Source organism: Pteropus medius, unplaced genomic scaffold (genome assembly GCF_902729225.1).
Source record: "Pteropus medius unplaced genomic scaffold, Ma_sr-lr_union100, whole genome shotgun sequence".
Lineage (NCBI taxonomy): Eukaryota > Metazoa > Chordata > Mammalia > Chiroptera > Pteropodidae > Pteropus > Pteropus medius.
In genome coordinates, this window is record NW_024340697.1 from 3,555,474 (window position 1) to 3,581,969 (window position 26,496).

The following is a 26,496-nucleotide window of genomic DNA, read 5'->3' on the forward strand; positions in this document are numbered from 1 at the left end:
GCACATTACTGAAGTGGAAGGAGGGTGCATGGAGTCCAGTCCCCAAGTGCTGGTTCCGAGACACCTTTGATCAGGATGTGTGACCCAAGTTCTCTGTACAGGTCACTTTTGTCTTCAAGGCGGTACACACCCTGGGAGCACTTAGCAAGCGCGTGCTCATTACCATTCGCATTGTAAAACGTTGCTGTGCAGTATTGATAGTTAGGAAGCTTCGGTTTCTGTAAAAGATGGAACAGCGCTTATCACACTTATCACCATTCAAGGAACTGGTTGAAGAGAAAATGTTCTATGTGGTTACACGTAATATGGCAGCGTCGTGCGCAGGTTTTCTGTGCTCTGTGGGAACAAAAGACCGTCTTCAAAAACTGGAGACTCGATCGATCGATCACAAGGGAGGAGAGAAGCGAACAGTTTCATTTCGCAGCTCTTGTCCTTTTCCTGAGGATTTTAAATAACGAAATGGTGTGCTAGAGCAATGCATCGTTTCACAATAGTGCACATCACCTATCATTTCATCTAGTTCCTGTTAATAACATTCACCTTTGTCTAATTAAATGAAAAAAGATAATATTCGTTGTAAGTAGTGAAGCATTTTTTTAAATTATGGACAAAGATCACATTTTTCCTTATAAGGATGCTTCGAGTTACTGTTTGGAGTTTTGGAGTTTGAAGTCTACATTATCCTCGTGAGACGATGTAAGCTCTCATCCTGGTGGGAATATAAATCAGCAAAACCACTTGAAAAATAGTCAGTGCTACCTGCTAAAGCCTAAGATTGCAGACACACTGACCGGGCGATGCAGCTTCTACACGTATCCCCTAGAAGCGTGATTCTCAGACTTAGGTGTGAACCAGAGTCCCCCGGAGGGCTTGGTAAAACACACGCTGCTGGGCCCACCCCCAAATTCCTGACTCAGTAGGTCTGCGGTGGGACCACAGGCTTCGCATCTCTAACAAGCTCCTGGGAGGTCCTGACGTTGCCGGTCCCAGAACTACACTTTAAGAACCACTGCCTTAGAGAGATTCTTGTACGTGTATGAGAAGATGTGAACAAAAGCTTTCAAAAACACTGTTCCTAATAGTCGTAAGCTAGAAGCAACTCAAATTTCCATTGACAGTTCAATGGGTAAATTAACTGTGCTATAGTCATACAAAAAACACTGTCAGAATGAGTGACCTCCAGCTACCTGCCTCAACAGGATGAATTTCAGGAAGTATGGATGAATGAAATAAATGAGGCAAGAAAGAATACCTACAGTGTGATTCCTTCTATGTGAATTCAAAAACAGGAAAAACAAAACTGTGGTCTTTATAAATGCGTACATCCATGGTAAACTGTAAAGAAAAGCAGAGAATAGGTTATTGCAAAAGTCAGATCAGTGATGACCTGGGGAGAGGGGGAGGGAGGCATACGGGGGCTAGGCCTCAGTATTAGTCTGCATCTGAACTTGACTGTTGGTTATGTGAGAGTTGCCTCCTAATTATTATTTAAACCGTACATTTATATTCATACACATCTATGTACATCTCTTAATTAAAAAGAAGTTTAAAAAAAACCCTCTATCTTGAAAAAAATATGTCCCCTATCCCATATGTATTCTGGTTCTTTGACAACTCCTTTGAATTTTAGGATCCGCCCACTGGTAACGAAAAATAAATCTCTTTCATATATGGTTTATTCTCTCGGGTCAACTATTAAAATAAAGGAATGATAGGATTTTTTAAAGAAATACCTTTGTTACAGTCAGTACATTTGGTGATATGAATGACTGATGAACAGAGTTTTCCAAAGTAGGCCTGTTAGTCCTATTTGGAGAACGGATTAGAACCCTGCGCAGTTGGTATGTCGCGTCTGTAAGAACTCAGTAAGTCGTGGGGTCCCTGCAGTTAGATCATCTTTGAGAAACCGAAGATAAGAACATAGACACGATGAAAGGGATTGATGGCTCTTGCCGCAATTGCAACTGATTTACATAATTTTCCCCTATTCCAATCTCATGACTGCATGAGCGAAGACTGTTATAAACTATCTCCATTTTATGGGAGGAAAATCATTTTTGAAATATTTTTCCTTTTACAAAGGATGGAGGGATTGAATGTGCCTGTTGATTATGCTGTGTTATCTTTTGCCTCCAAAAACTCAGAGGAGAAATTGGGAGCATCTGCGGCCCTGTGGGGATCCCAGAAATGCTCGCTCCTGTTTAAGAACGCTTACTCTGTCTTTTCTTGACATCGGCGTCTTGCTTTTCCATTTTATTGGTCTGAGTCTCTTTCTTTACTACGCTTTTTAGTATATCCCATAAGAAAACAATTCTTAATCCCCGCTTTAAACATAAGTTTTCTTGCGGGAAGGGCTTTGTCTCCACTATTTGATCACAGTGTGGGTTCTCGATTTGTACCTCCCACTTGTTAAGTGGACAGCTGCATAATCCTGAAACGCATTCTTGCAATGACGACTGCCAGTATTTTATGATGACATCCCAGGAATTCCATTGCAGCTGCCTACTGATATGAGTGGTATCTTTATTATTTGGTGAGTTAACCAGACGTATTAAGTACATTGGTCACAAGGACAAAATGATAAAAGAATACATGCCTTACTTATTATAGTGAAAAATTAGAAACAACCCAAATGTCCATCAGTGGGGAATGGTTAATTAAATTATGGTACAGCAACACTATAGAATACTATGCAACCTCCCCCCGCCCCCTAAAAAATACATCTGAATTAATGCATCAGGGTCCCCATTAAAGCACTTTATATGCATCGTTTCATTTAATTTTCGCAACCCTATGAAATTCGCACTTTATAGACGAGGACGCTGAGACGTGTCCAAAGTCACGCAGTTAGTAAATGGTGCAGCAATAATGACATCTGAGTTCTTTGGACCCGCAAATTCATTTCCTTCTCCAGTTACACTGTACTAGCTCGTGACCATCAAAGTCGTACGTATTGTTGACTCTTGTCATCTTGATTCAAGATGACACCGGTTTGCATAAACATGAAGAATAGGAAGAGACTCATGTAATAGTAAAAGCAAATATATCTAAAGTGTCAAAACTAAATTACTTCCGAGTGAGGTAAGTTTCTTGTACTTTCCATGATTGGAACAAAATTTAAGAGTGTACACGAAGATGCTGGTGATCTGTTTAAAATGCCAAATTATGAGTGAAGTCACACCGTTGAGAAGTCACACCGTTGCTCAAATGGAATTATCGATGTTAAATGTCACTTGTATGCTTGTTTTTACAACTTTCCATTCTTTTAATATTTACAGATGGACAAAAGAGAAAGAAATCTTTGAGAAAGAAACTGGATTCACTAGGGAAGGAGAAAAACAAAGACAGAGGTAAGGGACAGAATGAACTAAAGCAAATGCATCTTCCATGGAGCATAATGGTTGAATTTGGTGGGGCTTTTGAATTGCATAGATTTACGCGGTTCAACTCTATTACGTAAACTAGATTTCTATGATGGAATGTCATTAAAGGTTGTTTTGGTCTACTCTTTTGTGTTCGAGTGGCCCTGTACTGAATTGATGAGTTCAACTGGTTGGAGCAAAGTGTGACTTCAGCCAAGTTTCTGGTTCCAATTATGATTCTGGCCAATCAGCTATGGATAAAGAGAACCTGGGTTGAGTAGCCATGGATAGCATCTCTAACGCTAACCAGCTGTCTGGCAGATTCAGATATTTAGGCAGGGCTAGTTGAATGAGAAAAGGTTTGGATTCGCCTACCATGACTACTGGAAAGAAGCAGTCTCATCCTATGGGATACTGAAGATGAGCCATTCTCACCATTTTTTTCTTAGATCACAGCGTGCTTATTCTTTGCCCTATATATTTTGGAAATTGTTGATGCTCTTTTTACTGTTTTGTGTCCCCTTCTATGTCTATTTAGGGAATCGACACTTTTGCTACTCTTTCAGAGTTTATTTGTCTTTATTTCAAACTAGTATTCATCGAGCCCACACAGTGGGCATCTGGCCTCCATTAGCACAGTACGGCACAGCTTGTTGTAGCTTGCTTCTATAGTCCTATCCAAAATGACTGCTGAATGCTATGGTCACATGAATGTATTTTTATTTTACGTGACATAGTAAATGAGTATTGAGTAAAGAGAGCCATGTACCTCATCTGGGACAATTGAATATCTGCTTGAAAAGTAATAGAAGGCAATAAAATTGAAGGTATAAAAATAAATGCATAGCGATCAGTATTGGACAAGACCTAGCCTGCACCCTCAATCCCAGGCTCTACACCCATACCTTGAACCATGCCTAGAAGGACATGACCTTTGGTTCTTTGGACTAGAAGGAGATAAATAATTCTAAAGAATGGAAAGCCAATGTTTAATTCTCTTAGAGCATGATTTCTCAACCTCGAGACTACTGATGTTTTAGACAGGATAATCTTTGTCACGGGGGCTGTCCTGCACATCGTGCGAGGTGTTTAGTAGTATCCTTGGCCTCTACCCACTAGATGCCAGTAGCACCGTCCCCAACTATAACATCTCCAGACATTTCAAATGTTTACCTCCAAGCAGAGAAAAGGAGCGAAAATGTCTGCGATCCCTACCCCGACTGCACAGTAGAATAATTTGTTGAACCTTTAAAACTTTCAATGTCCGATCCTCCACTCCAGAAAGTCCGATTCCATTCATCTGTGAGGTACTGGGCATGAGTAGCTTTATAAACTACTAAGGTACAACTTCTAAGGTGAGAACTCTGGGCCATTTTCACCGGTAAACCTACCAGGGCATGTCCGATGACAGTAGAATCTGCTGCTAGAGTAACGCAGGCAGAGGGCGCTACCGCTTACCCAGGTACCTATAATTCTCTAATTATATTCTATTTAATTGGCTCATATACTCTTGCTCTTATTTTTTAAATGAATATTAGTAGCCGGGCAGCTTTTTTAAACTAGAGTTTTTACTCATCCTCTTCTCGCCACAGACCACTTTTACCTTGCTAGATTTAGAGTAGTTTTTGATGTTAATGGGGTACATCAAAGGGATTATTCAGACCACTATATTAGTAATGTGTCATCTCTAATGCTGATTTGTGCTAGGATGATGGCCTTGATACTGAGATTTGGATACTCGTAATGTAGACTTCAAGAGATTCTTCTGCTGTGCACATTCAGGCCAGACTGAGCAGAATGAGCATTTTTGTGGGAGATTTTTGAGTCCCGTCGACAGAGGGAAATGGACGTGTGCTTGTTTATATCATAGAATAGCAGGAAGCAAGAATGTGAGCGAGCAGGGAAGGAGGGAAGAAAGGGCCAGGGAAACTAATCGGCCAACATGCACGGGGCCACTGCACTTTTTAAAGACCAAATCGTATTCATATATTATATAGGCTCACTGAAAACTTGGCAGTGTTCTATAAGGCTGCACGGGGAGCTGGCTAGGTAAAAAAGTCAGGTCCTGATGGTTCCAGAGAAAAGGCACAATGCCTACCCAACTAAGGGGAGAGATATCAGGCTTCGTGGCAAAAGATGTTTGTTTCTTTTTTAAAGTAGCTACGATCTTTATAAAGAAGATGTCCTAGGCTTAAGTGAAGCTTAATTATGTGGTGTCTTTTCTGAACATAAAGTCCTGTCTGTCTGTGTCAGCACATCCATTACATGGAGTCCTGGGACCCAAGGTGTGAGTGGAGAGAACGCGGGTCTCGCACAGTCATAATCGGGTCTCGTGATTTTCCTCCATTCGAATATTAGCGTTTGGGTTCATAACAGCTGCACATGTGAAAAATGATAATTATTTGAATCCAAGAGTAAAAAAAGGAAAACAGGAAACTCAAAATGACCTCTTGGGTTAGATCATCTAAAAATAAATAGGAGTGGCTTATTAGAATCCAAGTGCTTTCCCAATAAAGAATGATTCACTAAATGTTTGCTATGCTGCTATATTAATTCAATTAAATCAATTAATTGATTCGATCAGAATGAATCATGTCCTCTATTTTATTTCATCGCCTTGACACAATATACAGAAGATCATGTGACGCTCCTGTGTCCCTCCTGTCAATTAAGCAGGGTCCCTATGACTTTTGATTTCCATATGGAAACTAATTCAGGACTGATGCTGATTCAGAAAACATTTGCATGCAGAATATTTCCAAGCCCTTAACTTCTCTGAGCTAAGTTACTTGGCAACCAAAGAGTATTCTTGAAACTTCTAGAATGTTAGAAAATTTCTTGCTTGTATCAAAAAGAAATCACTTTGGGGAAAAAGATTTATAGGTAGCTACTTTGTTCCACTTAATGTGATCCCTAATCAGAACACCAGGTGAACGGATTTAATTGTGACATAAATCTGGGGGATGAGTCACCTCTCCACAGGAGAATCTCCGATTGTGCCATATGTTTATCGACATAAAATCTGGGGATCGTTCAGGTCTGGCACTTTTCTTTATGCTGAAATCATATGCAGCCATGTTATCTTATTCCTGGCAATCTCAGTAAGTTACTATATGCGAGCTGTGAAATAGCACTATATAGGAATAATTGATACAACTTTATTTTGCATCCTATTAAATAGCAGTAGAAAAATCAAGTATCAGTCATCACTGTGTAGGAATTCTGAAAGAAAATGCGTTGAATGCTATCATCGAGTGCCATTCCTGGAGATGAGAGCACCAGGGGGCATGCGATCCCAGGAGAGAGCAGGAAAGGGCCACCTCCACGGGACTGCGTGAGCCACAGCACAACTTTTGTTCTGCATGCTGAGAGTGTTGAGACACGATCCAAGTGTAGTGAGGACGGGACAGCTTAACGGTGTGTTTAAACAGATTGCCACACTGCAGTGTAAAACATGAACTTGGGGTTGGGAGAGACAAGGGTGGAGGAAGGAAGCCTGGTTCCAGAGGTAGGATCACTTTGGGTGAGGACAAGGTCCAGCATGGGGCAGAGGGAGCGGGTGACAAAGGCGGCATGCAGAAAAAAGGAAGAGGAGAAGGAGAAGATAAAGGAGATATGAGGACAGAGATGGGTCATTTAAATAGGCATCTGAGCCACCCAGGATGACGGTAGATCGAGAGTCTCACTATGAGTCAAAATCAGTGACAGTAAAGAAGAGCAATGAGCAGGAGCCATGGGGGACCTTGCAGTAGCAGATTTCTGCCACGCAGCGGGAGGGGGATGACCTGTGAGTTGCAGTAGGGAGCAAAGAAGATGGTGTGCCACCTCCTGACCCCGTAGTTCGTGGGAAGACAGAGTAGACAGTCGCTACTAATGAGGACAGCAGGGGAAGCGGTTTCCTTGGCGAACACACACCATAGATAAGAGTCTGATTCACTTTGTCTCTGGCCCCAGAACACTGAGTCTTCGGTAATGTCCTTAGGGCTTTAAAAACCTATTATCAACTTGATTAGCCACGGTTATCACAGAGCCTCTAGGTTCTTTTTTCCTTTTAACAGAAGAGCTTTGAACGCACAGACAAGCATGTGTGCCTAACACTTTATTTACACATAAAGGAGGGTTCTGCTCAAAAGACTTGTAATGAATCTTCAATTTCACAATAGCCATTATCGTGAGAAGCAATAACATTCAAGGAATCCTGCCTAGAATTTTACAGAGATTAGACACCGCAGCACAAAAGTTTACAGCATAGAGATGTCTCCTTGCTGAAGCTCTTAAGAGCCTTCGGGAGAAAGCAACAAGAAATGAGAGACCTATCCCGACTCTATCACTAAAAAACACACTCAACCAGGAAAGAAAGGCTATTAGAAATAAAAATCTATTGTAGTTGGCTACATCTCTTGAATGGAAATAAAAGAGCAATAAAAATTGGCAGCAAATGAGTTCATGTATTCCACCTATTTAATTTGTATTCAATTATTCTGATTTATAAGTAGAGTGACAGACTTTTGGATATTAAAATGACAAATTCTAGAGGAAACCATTATTCTTCTTGTTATTCTCCAGGGATACTAGAAATCTTTAAACGAGTCTGCTCGGTTTTCCCTGTATAGAAAACGTGGCTAGGAGAAGAGTCAGTAGTCCCCATCTCACATTAAATCCTGCTATGAGGACACCTACATGAAGAGACACATGTCACCTGATACATTTATCAATATCCTTTTTGCTGTTATTAACCCCTAACAGGTTTTGTATACTCCGTGTAGCCGTTAGCCTTACTATCCACATATTTCTAGATCGTCTCTGACCTTTTTGAAGTAAGACTATTTGATTATTCCCAGAGACAAGGCAGCACTGGTTTACATATAAGTCCCAAAGTGCACAGCAGGTGGGCTGGTGTGGTCCCCTTTCATTTTTAATTATGCTAGTCGTGGAGGTGGCCTTTTACCTGCACTGAGGGTTGCATCTTGCTACATTGTCCACATTGATCACTCAAACAAATGTCTAAATTATTTTTTGTATTATTTGAGCCACCTAGTTTGTTGATGAATGGTAGGCACCTTCTGAACATTCCAAAATTCTGAACCAAAATTCTGAACTTTTTATTTTCTACTTCAAAATAAATTGCATGTTTTGATAGAACCATTTCTGCTTTTAATGTAGACTTGGCCATTGGCTCAGCGATGTTGAAAATGTCACCATGGATCAAAGAAGAAACTCTTTTAAAGCCTCTTTCCACCTGATTTAATGTTAGTCTTTTCTTTCAAAGAACAAACAGCTTTAGAATTGTTTTCCCTTGATCATTCTGGTTTTATTCATAGGGGTTATAAAAACAAGGGAGAGGCTAGACTCTAATTTGCTGCTTCCAGAGACCAAATTTTGAATCTAAAAGAAATAATTCATTTAATTGAATTCTTAACGCTTTCCAGCGTGAATCTAAATAATTGCCCATAAGATGCATAGTCCCATGGATCCATATACTTACAATGTATGTGTAACGAATTACTAGAGATATGGAGAGCAACTGGATGTACATCTTCAAATAAAGGCTTAGATTTCTGCACTATGCTCCTTCCCCGAAATCGTCCTTACTAGAGGATTTAACAAATTGTATCCTGCGCCCTTCACTGGACATTTAGTGGAGAGAGTCCACTTCCACGTGTGGCCAGCAGAATGGCTTGAGTACAGGTCATGACAGTGACATGACAGCCCCAACCTGGCTGTCATGTGGGAATAAGGAACACAAAGGAAAGAGAGCAGACTTCATGAAAGCAGGTTTCGTGAGCTGGCTCTTGCACTAGGAGCCCCAGAGAGTGTCCACTTAACTGAATGTCGGTCTTCGCTTCATGCATCTCTATTCTGGCACGTGATAGACGGTATTACACTTATTGATACACCTGACTCTGCGCTTCCTCATCCTACCCCACTCTCGGAACCTTTCGAGAGCAAAGACTGGCCCTACCTTTTGTAAGCTTTGTACTCCCCAATGCGTAAGTTGACACGGCGCATCATCATAGGTGTTCCATAAGTGCCTGTTGGATGAATGGAGAAGTGACTTGTAAGCTTTGGGGGCTCCTGAGACATATAAATTGAAGACTAACAGTTGTAAAACTGTGTATGCATGCGGATAAAATATTACATACATTCTATCAAAACTTCATAGTTCTCTATAAAGTTATTTCCTTTAAAACATACTTGAGCTACGTAGAGAAAAAACTAGAGGCCTAGATTTCTAAAACCTGTGTTCTTTATACATACTAGCTTTCTTTATTGAAATAGAATCTTTGGCCACTCCCGATAAACACGAAAGTCATCCTATATTTAGATTGATCAATAAATTCTTCTGAAAACAGCCATTTGAATATGTCTGCCCTGAGGTCTGAAACATGAGTGAGTCTTCACTGGTCTTTCTTGAAAACGAACCTTTGTTTTCCATTCCAGAATTCGTCCCGCAAGCATTTGGAATGCCCTTATCCCAAGTCATTGCAAATGACCGGGCCTATAAACTCAAGCAAGACCTGCAGAGGGATGAGCAGAAGGACGCATCTGATTTCGTGGCTTCCCTCCTCCCATTTGGAAATAAAAGACAAAACAAAGAACTGTCGAGCAGTAACTCATCTCTCAGCTCCACCTCGGAAACACCAAATGAGTCGACGTCCCCAAACACCCCGGAACCGGCTCCTCGGGCCAGGAGGAGGGTGAGTTGGCCAATGTTTTCTCCGTTGCCAGTGCTAGGACAACCGAAAATGTGGCAGGTTATTTTTCAAGTCTTTGCTCCTGTGAAAACCGAGAATGTCGTTTGTGTCCAAGTATCTGTCGACAACCCCATTCAGAGAGATTTTGCACTGGCCATATGGCACCTGGCACACCCTCAAAGCCTTCCCCTGATCCTTCTCAAAGCCATCGGGGGCCCCTCCTCGATTATCCATATGCCCGTGATATCCTGAACATTCTGCGACATCGCCATTGATCCTGCTCTATTGCAGTCTTCCATTGTCTTAGCAGACTTTCCCACGAGACCGTGAGGCTTAAGGACAGGGCCAGATGTTTTTGTTAATCTCTTTGTCTCCAGCTGAGAACCATGCCTGGCCCAGTGAATTCATAAACAACGAGATTTTTTTCCTTATCACTGGAAATTCTTTTTCTCAAACACAACTCTCTCTCTCTCTCTCTCTCTCTCTCTCTCTCTCTGTCTCTCTCTTTCTCTCTCTCCCTCTCTCTGTGTGTGCGTGTGTGTACATACACACACACGTATATGTATGTATATGTATATAGATATAATCTTACAAATCAACACTGTAACAATAGGGTACCATTTGTTGAGTGAGTGCTTTGTTCTAGGCGCTGTGCTATTATTTGACATTTCGAATTTCACATTTCAGGCAAACTGGTTGGTGATTGGCTGAGTCAGTTGTAAACATCTCTAAAATTTCCTAGGTCACTGGGAAATCTTCTCTCCTTCTCCTCTCAGCTGGTGGCCCCAAATCTTTGTCACCTCCAGCCATCGACTGGTACCCTAGTTAAAACCCCAGACACTTCTCACTTTAAAATCCTTATTTCTCAATCAGCCCTCAACATTCAGCACCTGTCCAGGATAGAGGGCTGCTTGAGCCATTGCTATTTTTCAAGGCTTCGGCTATGTTTAAAGATAAAGAAATGACAACATTATGGAATATTTGAATTTACATGATGGAATTGTTCTTCCAATCCCGACATTCTCTCAGACTATGTCTTCAAACCCATATATGGCAATAACACCAAAGCTCTATGTTAGAGCTTTCTGGGATTCTAGGGCTAAGTAATCGGCCTCCCAAAATGCCCTGTCTCTTGCCAGGCCTTGCTGCGACACCAGCAGCCAACTTCTTCCTCTGTGCTTTATCAGAGGATGGGTGGCTCTACGGATGCAGTTGGTGCCCTGTTCTCTTCCCCTCAGCCTTTACCGTTCCTAGCAGGACAGCCCTCCCTCCACCTGCCAGCGCCACATCGCTTTGCTGCAGGCTCTCTCTGATGGCCAGAGGAAGCCCACATGCAGATGACAAGCTGCAAGCACTGAGGCGTTAAGGTCACCTCCCTGCCCCTACCAGAAGCTGCCCTTAGTCAATGACTCTTGAAGCTTGGGGTATAAGTACCCCAGCGCCCTGACACCTTGGCGGGGATAGCTCCGAGATGTTCGACCTACACCGTCTCCCACGGGTCCCCATGCGCTGGGCTTTAGCTGCCCAGAGCGGTCATAGGCTTGGCGACAGTCCCTTCGGTGGCTCTTTTCCCTTTCCTTTCTCATTTCCCCCATTTCCCCGCAGCTGTCTCCTGGGACCACTTCCTTACTAAAGTCCTCTGTGCTGCTTCTGGGGGAAACCAAGCAGACTGTTTTATGGAATCTTCCTATTTAAAAAAAAAATCTACTTCCTAGAGTCATTTTTTTTTAGATTTTTTATTCACGAGCCTTCTCTGACTTTACCTCATTCGTTGAGTATGTGATTTTCTTCTTGTTTCAAGGAACGAAGTGGTTGGGTCAAAATGTTTTAAATATGTGTTTGCCATCTCTTGTCTTTCATTTGGAAAATGTCGTCTATTGCTGAAATTGTAGCTGCCATTACCTTACCCTACACTGTGGAGGTTTTCTCACTTTTTTCAAAAGACGTTAATTCTTTCCCTTTTAATATACAAACAGTACAATTAAATCAAGCAGTATTATTTCAAGTGTGATAAATAATCATAGGCCAAAGTATTTTTTAGATGGCATCTATGGAAAGCCATTTTTATTTTCTCCATCTTCACTCTTTGTTTATGTCTACATGTAATTTGCAGGGTGCGATGTCTGTGGATTCTATCACAGATCTTGATGACAATCAGTCTCGACTGCTAGAAGCTTTACAACTCTCCTTGCCTGCCGAGGCTCAAAATAAAAAAGAAAAAGCCAGAGATAAGAAACTCAGTCTGAATCCTATTTACAGACAGGTCCCCAGGCTGGTGGACAGCTGCTGTCAACATCTAGAAAAACATGGTAAGCAGACTTATCTGTCGGCAAGCACGTACTAAAGACTTTCATTGATTCAGGCATCATTCATTTAAGCACCCATTTTCATTCTGCGTTCATTCGATCGATCTCTGGGCCAAAGTTTTCTTTGTGAAGATAGCTGAGTGTTTGCTTAAGAGATTACTGGGCTAACCAAGATTTGGGGGGAGAAGAGATCCACTTGATGACATCAGATTGCTGAGACCCCAAGAGTCCTCAGAGGTGACCCTGGAGGTCAAGAAGTTTAGGGGAAAGCAAGACCTTTGGACTGGGTCTGTCCCCAGAGCCCCCATCAAACAGAGCAGGGCCACATTTATCTTTTTTGTACTTTAAAGTTACTCGTAAGGCTTTCTTCAAAACATAAGATTCCAGCTTCTTTTTTAAAAAAAAGATTTGAAAACCATTTCTTAAGCGAATAGAAAATCCACAGTTTTTTTAAATACATAGTTTTTGACAACAGGTTTCTATATAGCTATTTGCATTTTTGCAGAAGGATGTGCACTTAAAATGTCTTCATGATGACCCTTATAACTACTCAGTTCCAGTTAATATGTTGACTTAAAAATATTGTACAGTTATTTTTAAATGTTACTGAAATTTAGACTTGGCTCATCAAACTGCCATTTCCATAATGTAAATTTGTGTGCTATAGTGTTAGCATATATTTTATGGACATGAGAATATCTCTTAATTGCTTCTTTACCATATAAATAATATGCTCATTGTAATAAACATAAAAAAGAAGCAGAAAGCAAAGAAAGTTCTGAGGCTATTACGTAGATGTAAATACTATCAATATTCTCATTTATTTCTAATAAAATGGAACTTTATTAAAAATTATTAACAGTATATCGAAATCTCTTAACTCATTTTATATGGAAATCACTTGACAAAATATGAGTGACTTAATATGCTTTGAAATTTTGTTTATACAAAATTTTAACATATGTGTGCACGTGTGTGTGTGTGTGTGTGTGTGTGTGTCTGTCTCTTCTGGGAAGGTTAACTGGAGGTCAAGGTAAAGGTCTTAGTTATTTTGAATTCTCAAGTTAGTATCATAACACAATGTAGATGTTCAATAAATATTGTTTGAGCAGAATTGGTTTTAAAAATAGCTTAGCAACTAAAGAGTTCAGTACTTTGAATATGTAAATTCAGCTTCAATTTCACTATGAGGTAGAAAAAGAGCCACATGCTTTTGTAATTATAATTTTTTCCTATAAAGTATGTAGGGAGTGAACTGTAAGCATTTCAAAGAATTCAAAACAAGAAAATTCTACTCCAATCATACAAAAATCCAGTGCTAGGTTAAGTAACTGCTTTCATAAAAGAAAACTTGGTATGTCTTTTTATTTTCTGTTTGAAAATAAATTCCATTTAAGCTTATTTAAAAAAACCAAACAACAACAAATGGCAGTTCACTTTCTTTTTTTGGAATAAAGTGCAGTTTAGGGCTTAAAGGAAAGACAGTAACCTGGGTGATCTCTCAAGGCTTTGACATTCTATTCCACGTTTTCATGCCATTTAAACGAAATAGCTCTAGAAAAATAAGAGACGTTCAAAATCGAACAGATATCATCTTGGTCACTGTAAACCAATGGATAAAGAACAAACTTCAAAAAACAATTCTTTTATAAGACTTTATTTGCCAGTTTTTGAAATGGGTAGCAAAGAGTTTGATTCACTTTAGCCTTATAAATATTTATCAAAGATCTTTTCATTCTCTTCAAAATTGGTCTCGGACAATGATCTAGGCTCCATCTATGTTTGCGTACATCACTCTTCCCCACTTATTTCTCACCCATAGCAATGCTTTCTATATTATTAGGTCAAATTCCTTAAGATTTCCAATTTCTAAGAAGCACACATTAAAAAAAAAATAACCTAGACAACATCACGAAGAGTCATATTTCTGAGAGTTATATTTCTGAGATTTAGGCTGAGTTCAGGGTCGGGCCTCCTGCTTATTATGCTTGTCCTTGTTACTTGAATTCCCTAAGCCTGAGATCCAGGCACTTTGGGTCTAGTTTTCATTTCAGTTTCTGATGAAAAGGAGAGAAATGTGATCACGTCGATTTCTAGGACAGGACACAGCAAAGTCACGTTTCTTTGCCTTTTTTTTTTTATGTACACTTGTTTTTATCAGTGACTGTCTTAAGTCAAGGTTACTGAATGCCTAGACTGTTTCTTCTCTTTGAGGAAAATCACTGTAAAGCTTATGTCAGAGAACAGCATTGCCTGTCTGAAGGCTGTCATTTGCTCTCCCTAAAAAAAGTAAATAAGTAATTACAAAAACTTAAAATGAATTATTAGCTATTGAGATATATAGGAATTATAGCAATTGATCACTAACTATTTTTTTAAATCTCAGTCATTTTTCCCAAACAGAAAAGTACTATAATTGAGTACATAGAAATGGGCATTTTGGAACAGCCTGGAGGAATCCAGCCAAACAGAGTCCCACCTGTGTAGAAAATGCCCTTTTGTGACATCTCACTTATGTAGAAATGTCAACTACTTGGAAACCATCAGAAAATAAGAAAATAAATGTGGCCAAAATTAAAAAAGTGCCAAGACCTACTACTAAATTAAAATTTTCTATTTTGCACAAAGAAGACTCACTCAGTTAAGTGAGATCCTATTTCTCTTTATATAATAGTCGATGCCAGGTATGATCCTGAGTTATTTTATCTGTATTAGTTAATTGAACTGTTGTATAACTTTTGAGGCGGATACTTATTATGCTCATTTTGCAGATAAAGAAGTATAATTATGGATTTGGTTCTAATAGCTTGATTATCCTGTTTTCAAGCTCCCAGAGAGGTAGAAATAATAAATTAGGCTGGGGGTTAGACTCGGTTATGGGGCAAATGCATCAATAGCAGCAACAATGAGGGTACAGACATCTTTTGAAAACAGATGCAAAGCAAAATCCCACCCAAGAGCAGAGCACCAAGATAAGTAGCCTCTCACCATGATTCTCTCAAATTACTCTGGAAATTCAGGACACCACTTATAACATATCAGAGATAAGTGCGGTATTTATGGATGTTATCTTTTCTAACTAAAAAAACCTGGAAAACCAACTCAAAAAGTCTTATACTTAATACACAATGGGGCAAGACCATAATGTAAATATACAAAAAGATATCCATTTCCTATAAAGAACAATAATCATTTATGTACTGTTCTGATAAAATAATTCATTCATATTAATATCAAAAATGTAATATACCCAGAATATCTGTAATAAGAAGAAATGCGTATGAAGAAAACTGCAAATCTTTACTGAGAGATATAAAACATGACTTAGTCAGATTAAGATGCTTACTTTATTTCTGGATGAAAGAAATGGTATAAATATTTAAATTCTTTCCAATTTAAACACATATCGTACCAGTCAGAGCTTTTTCAGTGGCAAGAGGGAGGGATCCAGATAAAACTAGCTTAAGCAAAGCACCCTCCCCCATTTCTATTTTCATACTTGAAGTCTGAGTTTGACATCTAGATTTAGGCACAGCTGGGGCCAGGATTCAAATGATGCCATGAGGGCATCAGTCTGTTTGCTGATTTTACTCTGAGACCAGCTCTCTTCATGTGGCTACAAAATGGCCGTCGGCACTCCAGTCTGGCATCGCCCTTCTAATCAGTTATCCCAAATGATCCACCAATGAAAGAATAAATGTAGATGATGAGCATCAGCGGCCATATTTAACGGCTTACATAGGAAAAGGAGGACCATTCAGACATTTTGTGCCCCGGAAGGGAGTACATCATACCTCTTAGGAAGTACTCTTGCCCCCCAAATCAAACCTGGATCAGAGAAAACTCTGTCTCTAATTCTCTCTTCAGAGGAAATAACAGGGAAAGAGGAACACATAAATGATACCACAGTGTCCAAGTCCAGACGGTGGAGAGATCTCTAGCAGGAAACCTATGCTTTTTCCTCCTCAGACCAATTCCAAGGCGAAAATGCAGAGAGGAGACGTTCAGTGACTAAAAGGCGCGTCAACCTATCACAGTTTCTGAACTTTCTGTGAACATTGATTGGAAATGTAATGATTTTAAGGAACTTCTTAGTTTTAAGATACCTAATTTTTTAGAGCAGGATCTCTCAACCTCGGTGCTACTGACATCTTGGGCTGGTTAACTCTTTTGTATGCATCGAGCCTATAATCTCACTTCTAGGACGTGATCGTAAGAAAATCAGAAATGTGAAGTAGGACCTATGTACAGAGTTGTTCATGATAGGGTCATTTAGAATACAGAACCAGTCCAGGTGTGTCTGGGGGAACTCTATGCCTCTCATAGGGGAATATGAAGTGAGTCGTGGCACATTCATACAATAGACTATTTTGCATTCATCTTAAATTCATCTTAAATAACATTTATAAGGACTTTTTACTGGCATAAAAATTCTTATGGCATTTAACATTTTTTCTCTCTGTATCTATTTATCTATACACACACACATATACATAATTGAGCTCACACTATGTGTGTGTGTGTGTGTGTGTGCGTGTGTTTGTGCATGTGTGTGTCTACATAGAGAGAGAGAGAGAGAAAGGGAGAGAGAGGGAGAGAAGACTGGATAGAAATAAACCAAAATATTTCTACATCAGGTACATGTTTTAATTATGATCAGCAAAACAAGAAATACCTATTTTAAAAATTGACCAAGAGCTAAAAGTTCATATAAATTTCATATTGAAGTAATTATTCTGAATGAGAGAACTCGTTATTTTTCTCATATGGAGGTGTGGGAATACGTAATATCACATGGAAAATTTTTCATCAGAAATGTTCGGTGTAAAACAACCTGGTGCTTATAGGGCTAAGCTGTGGGTACCTGGAGAATATAGTGGGGGCCACATGCGCATTCGTGCATGCTGTCAAGTTGCTGTTGCTCAGCGCAGTGCCGGCCTTCTGTTCTATTTCTGTTTTGATTTCCTCCAGAGTTTCAAACCATAAAACAAGACTATTGATTTTGTTTGCTTATTTGCAGGCCTCCAGACAGTGGGCATATTCCGAGTTGGAAGCTCAAAAAAGAGAGTGAGACAAGTAAGTAAAAAGTGAAGATTATATTGTCTGTTTCACTTGACTTTCAATTGAATTACCTCGTGCCAAGTTCAAGCTTATGCACATTCATTTCGGAATATCTTTTCTGTGTCCTCCAGCCAATTATAGTATAATTGAGTCCCAAGAGGTAAAAGGCAACAACTCAGAAGCCCAGAAAGGTTGCGATGGAGTTAGGATCAAACACTCAAAAGCAAACGTCCAGACGTGTCCTTGGTGTGTACAGCCAAACAAAACTAATTTATAAATAACTTTCTGAAACCGTAAAAGCAGGAGATGCAGAGAGTACCTAATTAGTAAGTGATAAGAAATAGAAAACAGTTGTATAGCAGCCATTTTCACTAAAATGCAATGTGAATAATGCCATTAATATTATCTTCATGTAAGATGCTATGTTTATGGCTTTACTTTCTTGAAAATAAATAATTTTTATGAAGTGTCCGTGGAACCATTGATCCCCAGTTCATTTTTCATATAGAGACTGTGCCCTGGGACTCCTTCAGCACTCTGTGACATTCTTGAGACAGAAGTTTGATGTTAGAGCTTCAGGAATAGGTTCCTGTGATCAGGCAGGTGTCTGTGTTCATGATGGCTTCATAAAAAGGAAAGCGTCCTTTGAGAGAAGAACTCATTTGTTGGCTAAAAGAAAATTAAAATGTTATTTTCCTTTTGTTGGTTCCAACAGAAAGAAATAAGGACGTCACCAACTCAAAAATGAAGCCAAATCAAAATAATTTTTAGTCGGATGAAGCTGAAGAAATGATATTTGTTCATACTATTGAAACTAACTGAAATCTGTCTCTTTTTTGTCAAGATAAGAGGGGCTTTTGGAGGAAGTATGTTTTCTCTTTGGTTCGTTGGTTGATATTTTATTTTTAATAGTCACGCAAAAGACTATTGAACTCTATTTAACATTTCACAACAGGACTCAGGAAGAAACACAGTTTAGTAACATTTCTTAAGCCTCTCACCTATGCGGAATTGCAGAATATTTTCACAAGCGTTGTCTCATTGAATCTGCCCACCAGCTGTGAGAGTAGCCCCTTTCAACCACTTCTTTTGAGGATTAGAGAGATTAAGAAACTTAAGATCACTCAATGTAGCCAGCGTCAGACTCAAGATGAGTGTTAAATTCAGGATCATGCAATTTAGACCATGCTCTTTCCATGGTCCATTCTTTCTGCATGTGTGTGTGCTCAGAAAAGAAACGTGGTGTGTATGAATGATCACAGGTAGGAGTGGAAGGCTGAGGAGTTGCCTGGAATCGATGAGTGATCCAGGGGCAGTCACGGGCATTCTCATCAGATGGACAGGTGGCGAGTGTCGGAAATGACTTCTCTGTCATATCTGGATCCACCGAAGGAAAACCTTTGCATGGAGATTATCTAATAAAAATATGATTGGTGCTTATTTAGACTTAGATTTCAAGTATGAAATATGCTCTAACTCACCATGTTATCTTGTTATACCCCTTCTTAGCACCCTACACTTTTCTTTCAGAATAATTGCCACAATATTGGGGGTTAATTTATCATTCGTCGCCGATACATAAGAGGTTGAGCTGTCAGCGATGAAAGTCGGATGCAGAGTTATGACTCCATTTTTCTTGCTCTTGTGTTTTCCTGTTGCTATAAATGCTAATAAACCTAGTATAATGATTCGAGGCAGAGAATCCTTCTGGGAACTGTTAGTAAGGCTGCTTTGACAAATCGAAGACAGTTTTTATTTAGTTATCGTCATCTTTCAAGTCTTAGTCATGAATGGCTCATCGGGATTTTTAATTTCGTTGCCTGCAGAAAACTCTTTTTGCTTTCTTGTTGAGTATTTCTCTAAAATGTCAAAATTCCAACGTGGTAGGACGGCTGACATGCAAAACTGCTGTATAATAGATTCATTCCTCCCTCCCACATTTACAGTTGACCTAACCCCTTAGCTCTTTCTCCCAACCTTCTGGATGTCGTTATTGAGCCCTTCTGCTTGCATCATTGATGATAAACCCACAGATACGTTTATTCGATTATATATATATATATATATATCCATGGCCAGGTTGCATAGACTCTGTGCATCAAGGCGACACGTTGTTTGCTTCTCCTCATTGGGTCTGCATGACCTTAATACCAGATGCCGCAAGTCACCACCCTTCTTTTGCTGGGCACTGAACGTAGAGGTATGATGTTATGAAGTTGCCAGTTGAACTGTTATTTTTCCAGTTACGTGAGGAATTCGACCGTGGGGTTGATGTCTCTCTGGAGGAAGAGCACAGCGTTCACGATGTGGCTGCCTTGTTGAAGGAGTTCCTGAGGGACATGCCAGACCCACTTCTCACCAGGGAGCTGTACACAGCTTTCATCAACACTCTCTGTGCGTACTCCGGCCATTAACAGGGACGTGACCCTGAATTACCGCTACGTCCGGCGCCCCCATCAAAACTTTGTGCTTGTTTTGTCCTTATTTATTCGTCTCTGATGAGTGGGCTATTTGGGGAATTTTTTAAGATTCACCCTGGGGAGAATTAGCGTGAAGAAAGTTGCAGTAGGACAAATGGAAGTAGCCAAGAAGAATTTGGGATGCTTTCAGATGACCCTAGAATAGTACAAAGTGCCATACGTTGATGCTTTGAAGTAACGGCAGGAGTTCACATTGAGCCTGGGACTGAAAATGAGTTTGCATTTCTGGTACAAGGAAGGAGGGAGTCACAGGAACCCAGAGTGAGAAAAGGAGGCAGGCAACATTCCATCGAAGCAGGATGGCATAGCCCAGTGCCGAGACTTTCACTATGGCTGCTTCAGGGCTATAGACACACATGCCATGGAGAAGATGAAGGCAGAGGGGAGGAAGAATAGGCCAGAGCTGTGTCAGCCTCCAGACAATTCTTCCTCCAATGCTGCAATTCAAATCAGATTACAGAAGAGAGAGAAGACACTGTCATACCGTGTCTTGGCTATTGACAACAAAAAGCCTATTTCTTGCTCAACAGAAAAGAGCCTGAAATCTGGTTTTTAAAAATTCGATCTGCAAAATGTTTACCACTTCTCAGTCCTTGTTAGTAAATATTTACCAAAAGTGAAAGAGTGCAGTCCATAAGGTGAACGATGAGTAATGCCAGGGCAAGGAGGGAGAAGAAAGTCAGAAAAAGGATGCTACCTCTTTAATCTGGATTATAACGCTTGCCCTAGATGTTATATTTCTATTTCTCCAGGTCTATTTTATCTTTCTATCTCTCATAGAACCTTGCTATTAAATTGCTAAGTCAATGGGAGAGTGGATGAAATGTAACTTACTCTGATGATCCATTCTGACGACCATTGAGAGGGGGCCTCTCCTCCGAGCCTGAATGGTGCGAGTTTCCCTGTTTACTTAGAGCGCCTCTTTTTGCCTCGCTCAGTGCTGCAGCCAGAGGAACAGCTGGGCACCTTGCAGCTCCTCATCTACCTTCTACCTCCCTGCAACTGCGATACGCTCCACCGCCTCCTGCAGTTCCTCGCCATCGTCGCCAGACACGCCAATGACAACATCAGCAAAGATGGGCAGGAGGTATGCACCCCTCTGCTGCTGCAGATGCTCTGACTTTTCCTTCTTCCTGTTTTAAAAGGGCACTCTGTCGATTTGGTCAAACGTTTCACCTGGAAGAAATGGCATCTTTCCTTTCCCCATCCACCTGTCTATGTAGGAAGAACTAATGCCGGGTTTGCTCTAGAGGGACAGTTCCTAAAAGCACATAGGCCACTAACCTCCTGTGTTTCAAGGATGCTTCCATTTGTGTGAGGAAAACAAACAATGAGCTACAGAGTACTCACAATCATGAAAAAAACGGAGTAATGGAGATGGGGGGAGATTGCTGCCCTTGTCACTAATTTGATCTGCTTCTTTAACCTGGAGCCAAAATGTGATGTCGCCTCTTTATTCTTCCAGTTCGTTCTCGGAGCTCCCATCTACCCTAGAGCTAGACGTCTGGGATCTTCCTTTTGAGAAGTCCTTTCTCTCCTTAACCACTACCCCCCAAATAGGGACTGCTCAATGCATCGGAAGGTCAATCCTGCTTCCAGATCAGGTGTAGAAGGAACTGGAAGGTCTCATCTGCCGAACATTGCCAGGCAACTTGATGCCACATGGTGTCAACTGTGGAATGTCCAGTAACGACGTTCTTGTTGGACCTGGTCCCCACTCAGGCCCTACCGTGTCTGCCCCATCTGAGTTCTTAAGCTCTGGTTCACTTTGGTCATGGTCACGCACTTCAAGGTGATTTTAGGTTTCACCCTTGGACAAGTGAGAGGCTGGCATCAATTTTAGGTGCCCCTTTAGCAAGCAACCTCTTTAATCTTTATCTTAACAAGAGACCTATTTCTCTTTCTGATACAATGCAGTAATACTTCTCCTTGACCTTGGATCTCCCAGGAGATCTTAGACTTTTTAATAAGCTAACGCACATTGTAAATCATCAAGAAGGAGCCAAAGGCATTCCAAACTTAACCGCAAACTTATTTTTTAAAAAAAATCCTTGTTGAGCAAAACTCCGCTCTATCATGGATTCAATCTGTGTTTGCCAAATTTCTTTTCCAAAAGTCCTGGTCGTGTATAATTTTTTTTTTTTTTTACTTTAATCCAGAAAGGCAATTCCACATTTGTTTTTCTCCCTGTCATAATGAGAATGGAACTTTCCTGAGTTAGCCCTTCATCTCCATAGCAGTTATAATTAGTGAAACTTCTGCTGGCTTCAGGTTTCATAACATGGCACTGATGGCTTATTTCAGCAGACACAGCTCTTTGATGGATACGCTATAATTCTCATAATTGTTAAGTAGTTATATTACCTACCTGGGTGTCTTTCTTTATCGATGGAGATATAATAGAAGCTGTCGAATCATCTGCCTAATCATTGGGTAAAGACAGAGCCCTGTCTGTGTTTCAGTTGCTCTCTGGCGTTTCTTAAGTACTACGTGAGAAGGAAAAAGTCGGGTCTTAGGCAATTAAGAAGGCATTGAGGAGAGCACAAAGTCCAACTGAACTCAGTGTTGCTTTTTTTAGAATCATTTTCAGACACACTCTTTCAGTCCCAATACTGAACAGGACTCCCTCGCCTCTGCCGAAGAGAAGGAGATATTCCCAGATAGGTACATACACAACTGAGCTGAAATACTAGCTATCATTGATGCGTGTCCTACCATGTGCCAGCTATTACATATTATAGTCAGTCCTCCATTACATAAGAGAGATGTCATTGTCCCCATGTTTCAGAGGTGGAAAGTGAGGGCTAGAGGGGTTAAATCACATAGCCAGTATCCCACAGAGAGCATCCCCTTGTGATCATGCAAGTTGTATATTTGCGCGTTTCACAACTCCGGTGGAGGCGCCATGTACATCATAGTCACTGGAGATGTACAGAGATATGAGGACAGTATCCCAGTGAGTGGAAGGCAGTAAAACATCTTGAGGAAGGGGCTCCTTTTTCTAATTTACACAAAACTGTCATGTTGGGTACTGGTTAGGGCGATCCCGTGACTACTAAATTTCCAGCTGTGCTTCAAACCCAAACCAATCTAACTAACTAAGAATGGAAATATAGAATAGGAAGTAGAAAAGATCTACGAGTCTAGTTCAGGTTTAAATTCAGAGTTTCTCAGCCTCCATATGATTGACATTTGAGACTTGGTAATTCTTTGTCCTAGGAGCTGCCCTGTGCACTGTGGGATGTGCAGCTGCAGCATCCTTGGCCACTACTCACTTGATGCCAGTAGCAACTCCTCCCGCAGCCCTAGTTGCAACAAACAAAAGTGTCTCTTGACATTGCTAAGTATCTTGTGGGGGCAACGGAGGGGCAGAGTCACCCCTGATCGAGAGCACTTGGTAGCTTTATAACTCACTATCCATGTGTCCTTGGAGAGCTCTATTAACCTTCCTAAACTTGAGTTTCTTTATCTGAACTTCGGGAATACGAATTCTTCAACTGGCACTGTGCAATGGTTGGGAAGACTAGTTACTATAAGGAACGTGAAAATATCCTGTTAACAGCAAAGTCATACAGGGAAGAGAGAGATTACAAGGGTTTCTAGACAGTCTTGACCTAAACCTTGAATCAAAATGAAGGATTAGTAACCAAAAATTAAAGCAGCCGGAGAAGTATGAGGAGAGCATTGCTCCTGTGAAATAGTTAAAAATTATAGGAAAGCAAGCAGCCCGTGCGGCCATCTTGAATTGGAGTAAAGGCCCTGGAGTGGGAAAGTACTAATGAGGTATGAGGGGGAAATGGGGCCATGTTCATAGAGTAACGAACGCCTGATTCTTTTAGGTTCTGATTCTTTTAGGTTCTGAATCTTTGGAAGGACTGCACTAAGGTGATATACCCGTGTTGTAGATTGGTTAGAGACAGGGAGGGAGAGAGGTAGGAAGCTTCTGTATGAATGTGGAAAATAGCAATTGACATTTAAAATGTTTCCGTGTAAGAATGGCCTTGCTATTTGAATCACATATGTCCTGGGCACCTACCCTGAGTTCCTCTAAACCAGTGACCGTTGTTCAGGAATTTTCTAATTACTGTTCCTGGGATGCTGTGGCATCTAGGAGATGGAGGCGGGGGAAAACACAAGGCGAATGTAGAATTGGAGAATGCAGTACAGAGTCCCTGCAGAACTTCAGAGAAGTGAGGAACGTGGACCAGAAAAGTTAGGAATGGCTTTGTGAAGGAGATTGAATTTAACCTACACATCAATGGGTGTGTGGGGATTGAGCGAAAGGGCGCCTGAGGAATTGAATAAACAGACCGCGTCAGCGTCGCATAGGGATGGGAGTTAGCACCCTTCTGGTGTAACTTAAGAGTAGAGGAAGAGGAATGAGAGAAAGGTTCTTTGTTTATCACTTTTTCAGTTGGTTTGGCATGAGCAGGTAGAGAATACAGAACAGGCAGTCTGGAGTGAGGCAAAAATTGTAAAATACGATGAAGAAACGAAGCAGTTTTCAGGTTTTTGTTTTACCTTTTGTTAATTTGTGTTAGATGTGTTATCTTTTTTCAGGGTAGTTGTCATGGATTGGAACGTGGGAGAAAACTGAATCAGAGCGTCAAGAAGTTTGGAGCGTCACAAAGGCCCTGCCAGCACCTTGCTACATAACCTTGTATTTTTAAAATAGAGGAAGAGGAAGGAAAACAGAGACAGGGTGGGGGAGGTCTGAGCTTCCTCCTTTATCAAATGAACATGATATTTCCTTTCTAATAACTGCTTAAAATTCAGTGCATTATTAACTAATGGGATCTTAAAGGAGCCTAAAGAAAGAGTGAGAAAAATCATTGATTAGTCGATCAATCAGTGCCTATCTTGGGAAAAGTAGCGGTATTTTATCAAATCGTGGTGTTTTCTGTCTTGCGTCTGTTTTGTTTTATTCCATTTTGTCTAATCTGCTATTTGCTTTGCTCCTTAGGGGGAATAAAGAAATTCCCAAAGTAAGAAGGATTTCATTTCTTCTAGAAAGAACATTGCAGGAATATAATTAAAGTTTTTCAGGTTGTCCCAGGACCCTCCGGCATCACGTGGAAAATGCAGTGTGAATATGCACTTTTTGGTGAAAGAGTTTGTAGCTTGCCTTTAGTTTTCAGAGAGCCTGTGAGGCAGAAAAGAAGTTAGAACCACCAAGTAGAGGCGGGATTGCTGACCTTTAAGGAAGTCCACGCCTCCAAGAAGTGGGACAAGGCACTTGTCCCGCTTTGGGACTGAAGCGGGACAAGTGCCTTGCTCTCCTCATCCCCGTCCCGGCCTCGCTTGGAAACCAATTGTCACGTTTCCCCATGCTATGACAGGGTCTGCCGCTCAAGAGCAAACAGTGGGAGGTGCAGGGTAGTGATGAAAAGCATGGGGCTGCCTGAAGTCAGGCCACCAGCTTCGCTTCTCAGTTCCATCGCCTTCCGACTCTGGGCTCTGGGTGTCACTTCCCTGTCTGTAAAAATAAGGGCGACAGCGAGTTTATAGAGAGAAAGAATTGAAACAGCCTGTGGAAAGCCCTTAGCCTAGTGCCTGTACATGCTAAACTTTTAACAAATGTGAGCTATTCATATTAGGTTTAGAAACGATCTAGAATGCTTATTTAGTAGAGATAAAACGTGTCCTTGAATTAGCTGGCTAGTAATGAAATAATGAACCGATCCCAAGTGTACATTTCATTCCCCAGACATAGGCATATATACGCTGAGACATGGGCAGCGAGGGTGAAAGCTGTCGTGAACAAGTCTCCAATCTGAAAAATAGTAAAACAAAAACAAAACAAAACAAAACAGCGTTAACAAACCACAGCAGCATGGTCTGCAGCTGGAATCTCTGTGCGATTTTACAGACGGATCGTATTGCATTCCCAGAATAGCAACACAAGGAGAGAGCGGAAACAGCGTTCTGGGTCGTCCTTATACTAAACAGTCTTTTAAAAGAAAACAAAATCTTCTATTTGTTTATGTTTAAAAAAAATGAGAAAACGTTCACGGATGGATTTGAAACTGGCACGTATTTCATTTTAACCTTAGCCACGAATTTGCAGGAATGAAAACTAAAATGAAAACTTGTCAAGTTCTATATCATTGAAATAAAATAGAGAGGAAAAAATAATTGAACAGTCATACATACATAAAAAGGGCACTTTCTGGAAAACTCCCAGTGTTTACCGCATGAAATCGTTTTACTGGTGGCAAAGCAGAAAACGGCCTCGCAGTCTAAAAATAACGCCCCCCTCGAAAAAACTTAAATCATTTCTTCAATTACGAAAATAATTAATTAAATACAAAATAAAATAAATAAAAAATAAAAATAAAAAAAGAACTAATAAAAATAACGCCCCCCACCCCCATGTGCCGTGCTGGGGTTGCAGGGCCAGGGAGCCACCAGCTCAAGGCTCCGAAGGACGAGGGTGGGACTCTGGAAGCTTTGCCTTGGCTGTGAGTTAGGACTCTTGAATTCTACATCGTGCACCCAGGCGCCTCTCAAAGGCTGTGCGGATCTTCTCAGGCAAAGGGTCCCCACCAAAAGCCACGGTTCCCATATTTATCCAGGAATTCCTAGATTTTCA

General features: G+C 40.7%; 1 protein-coding gene across 1 annotated transcript in view; it reads left to right on the top strand.

Annotated features, from left to right (window-relative positions):
- Window positions 1-26,496, top strand: part of ARHGAP6 (Rho GTPase activating protein 6) — a 244,454-nt gene that overhangs the window by 182,882 nt on the left and 35,076 nt on the right. The window contains exons 3-8 of the mRNA XM_039874318.1: window positions 3,279-3,350; window positions 9,804-10,060; window positions 12,171-12,366; window positions 17,384-17,439; window positions 19,668-19,818; window positions 20,843-20,991. Coding sequence (XP_039730252.1) covers window positions 3,279-3,350; window positions 9,804-10,060; window positions 12,171-12,366; window positions 17,384-17,439; window positions 19,668-19,818; window positions 20,843-20,991 — 881 coding nt within the window. The remainder of the gene's footprint in view (window positions 1-3,278; window positions 3,351-9,803; window positions 10,061-12,170; window positions 12,367-17,383; window positions 17,440-19,667; window positions 19,819-20,842; window positions 20,992-26,496) is intronic.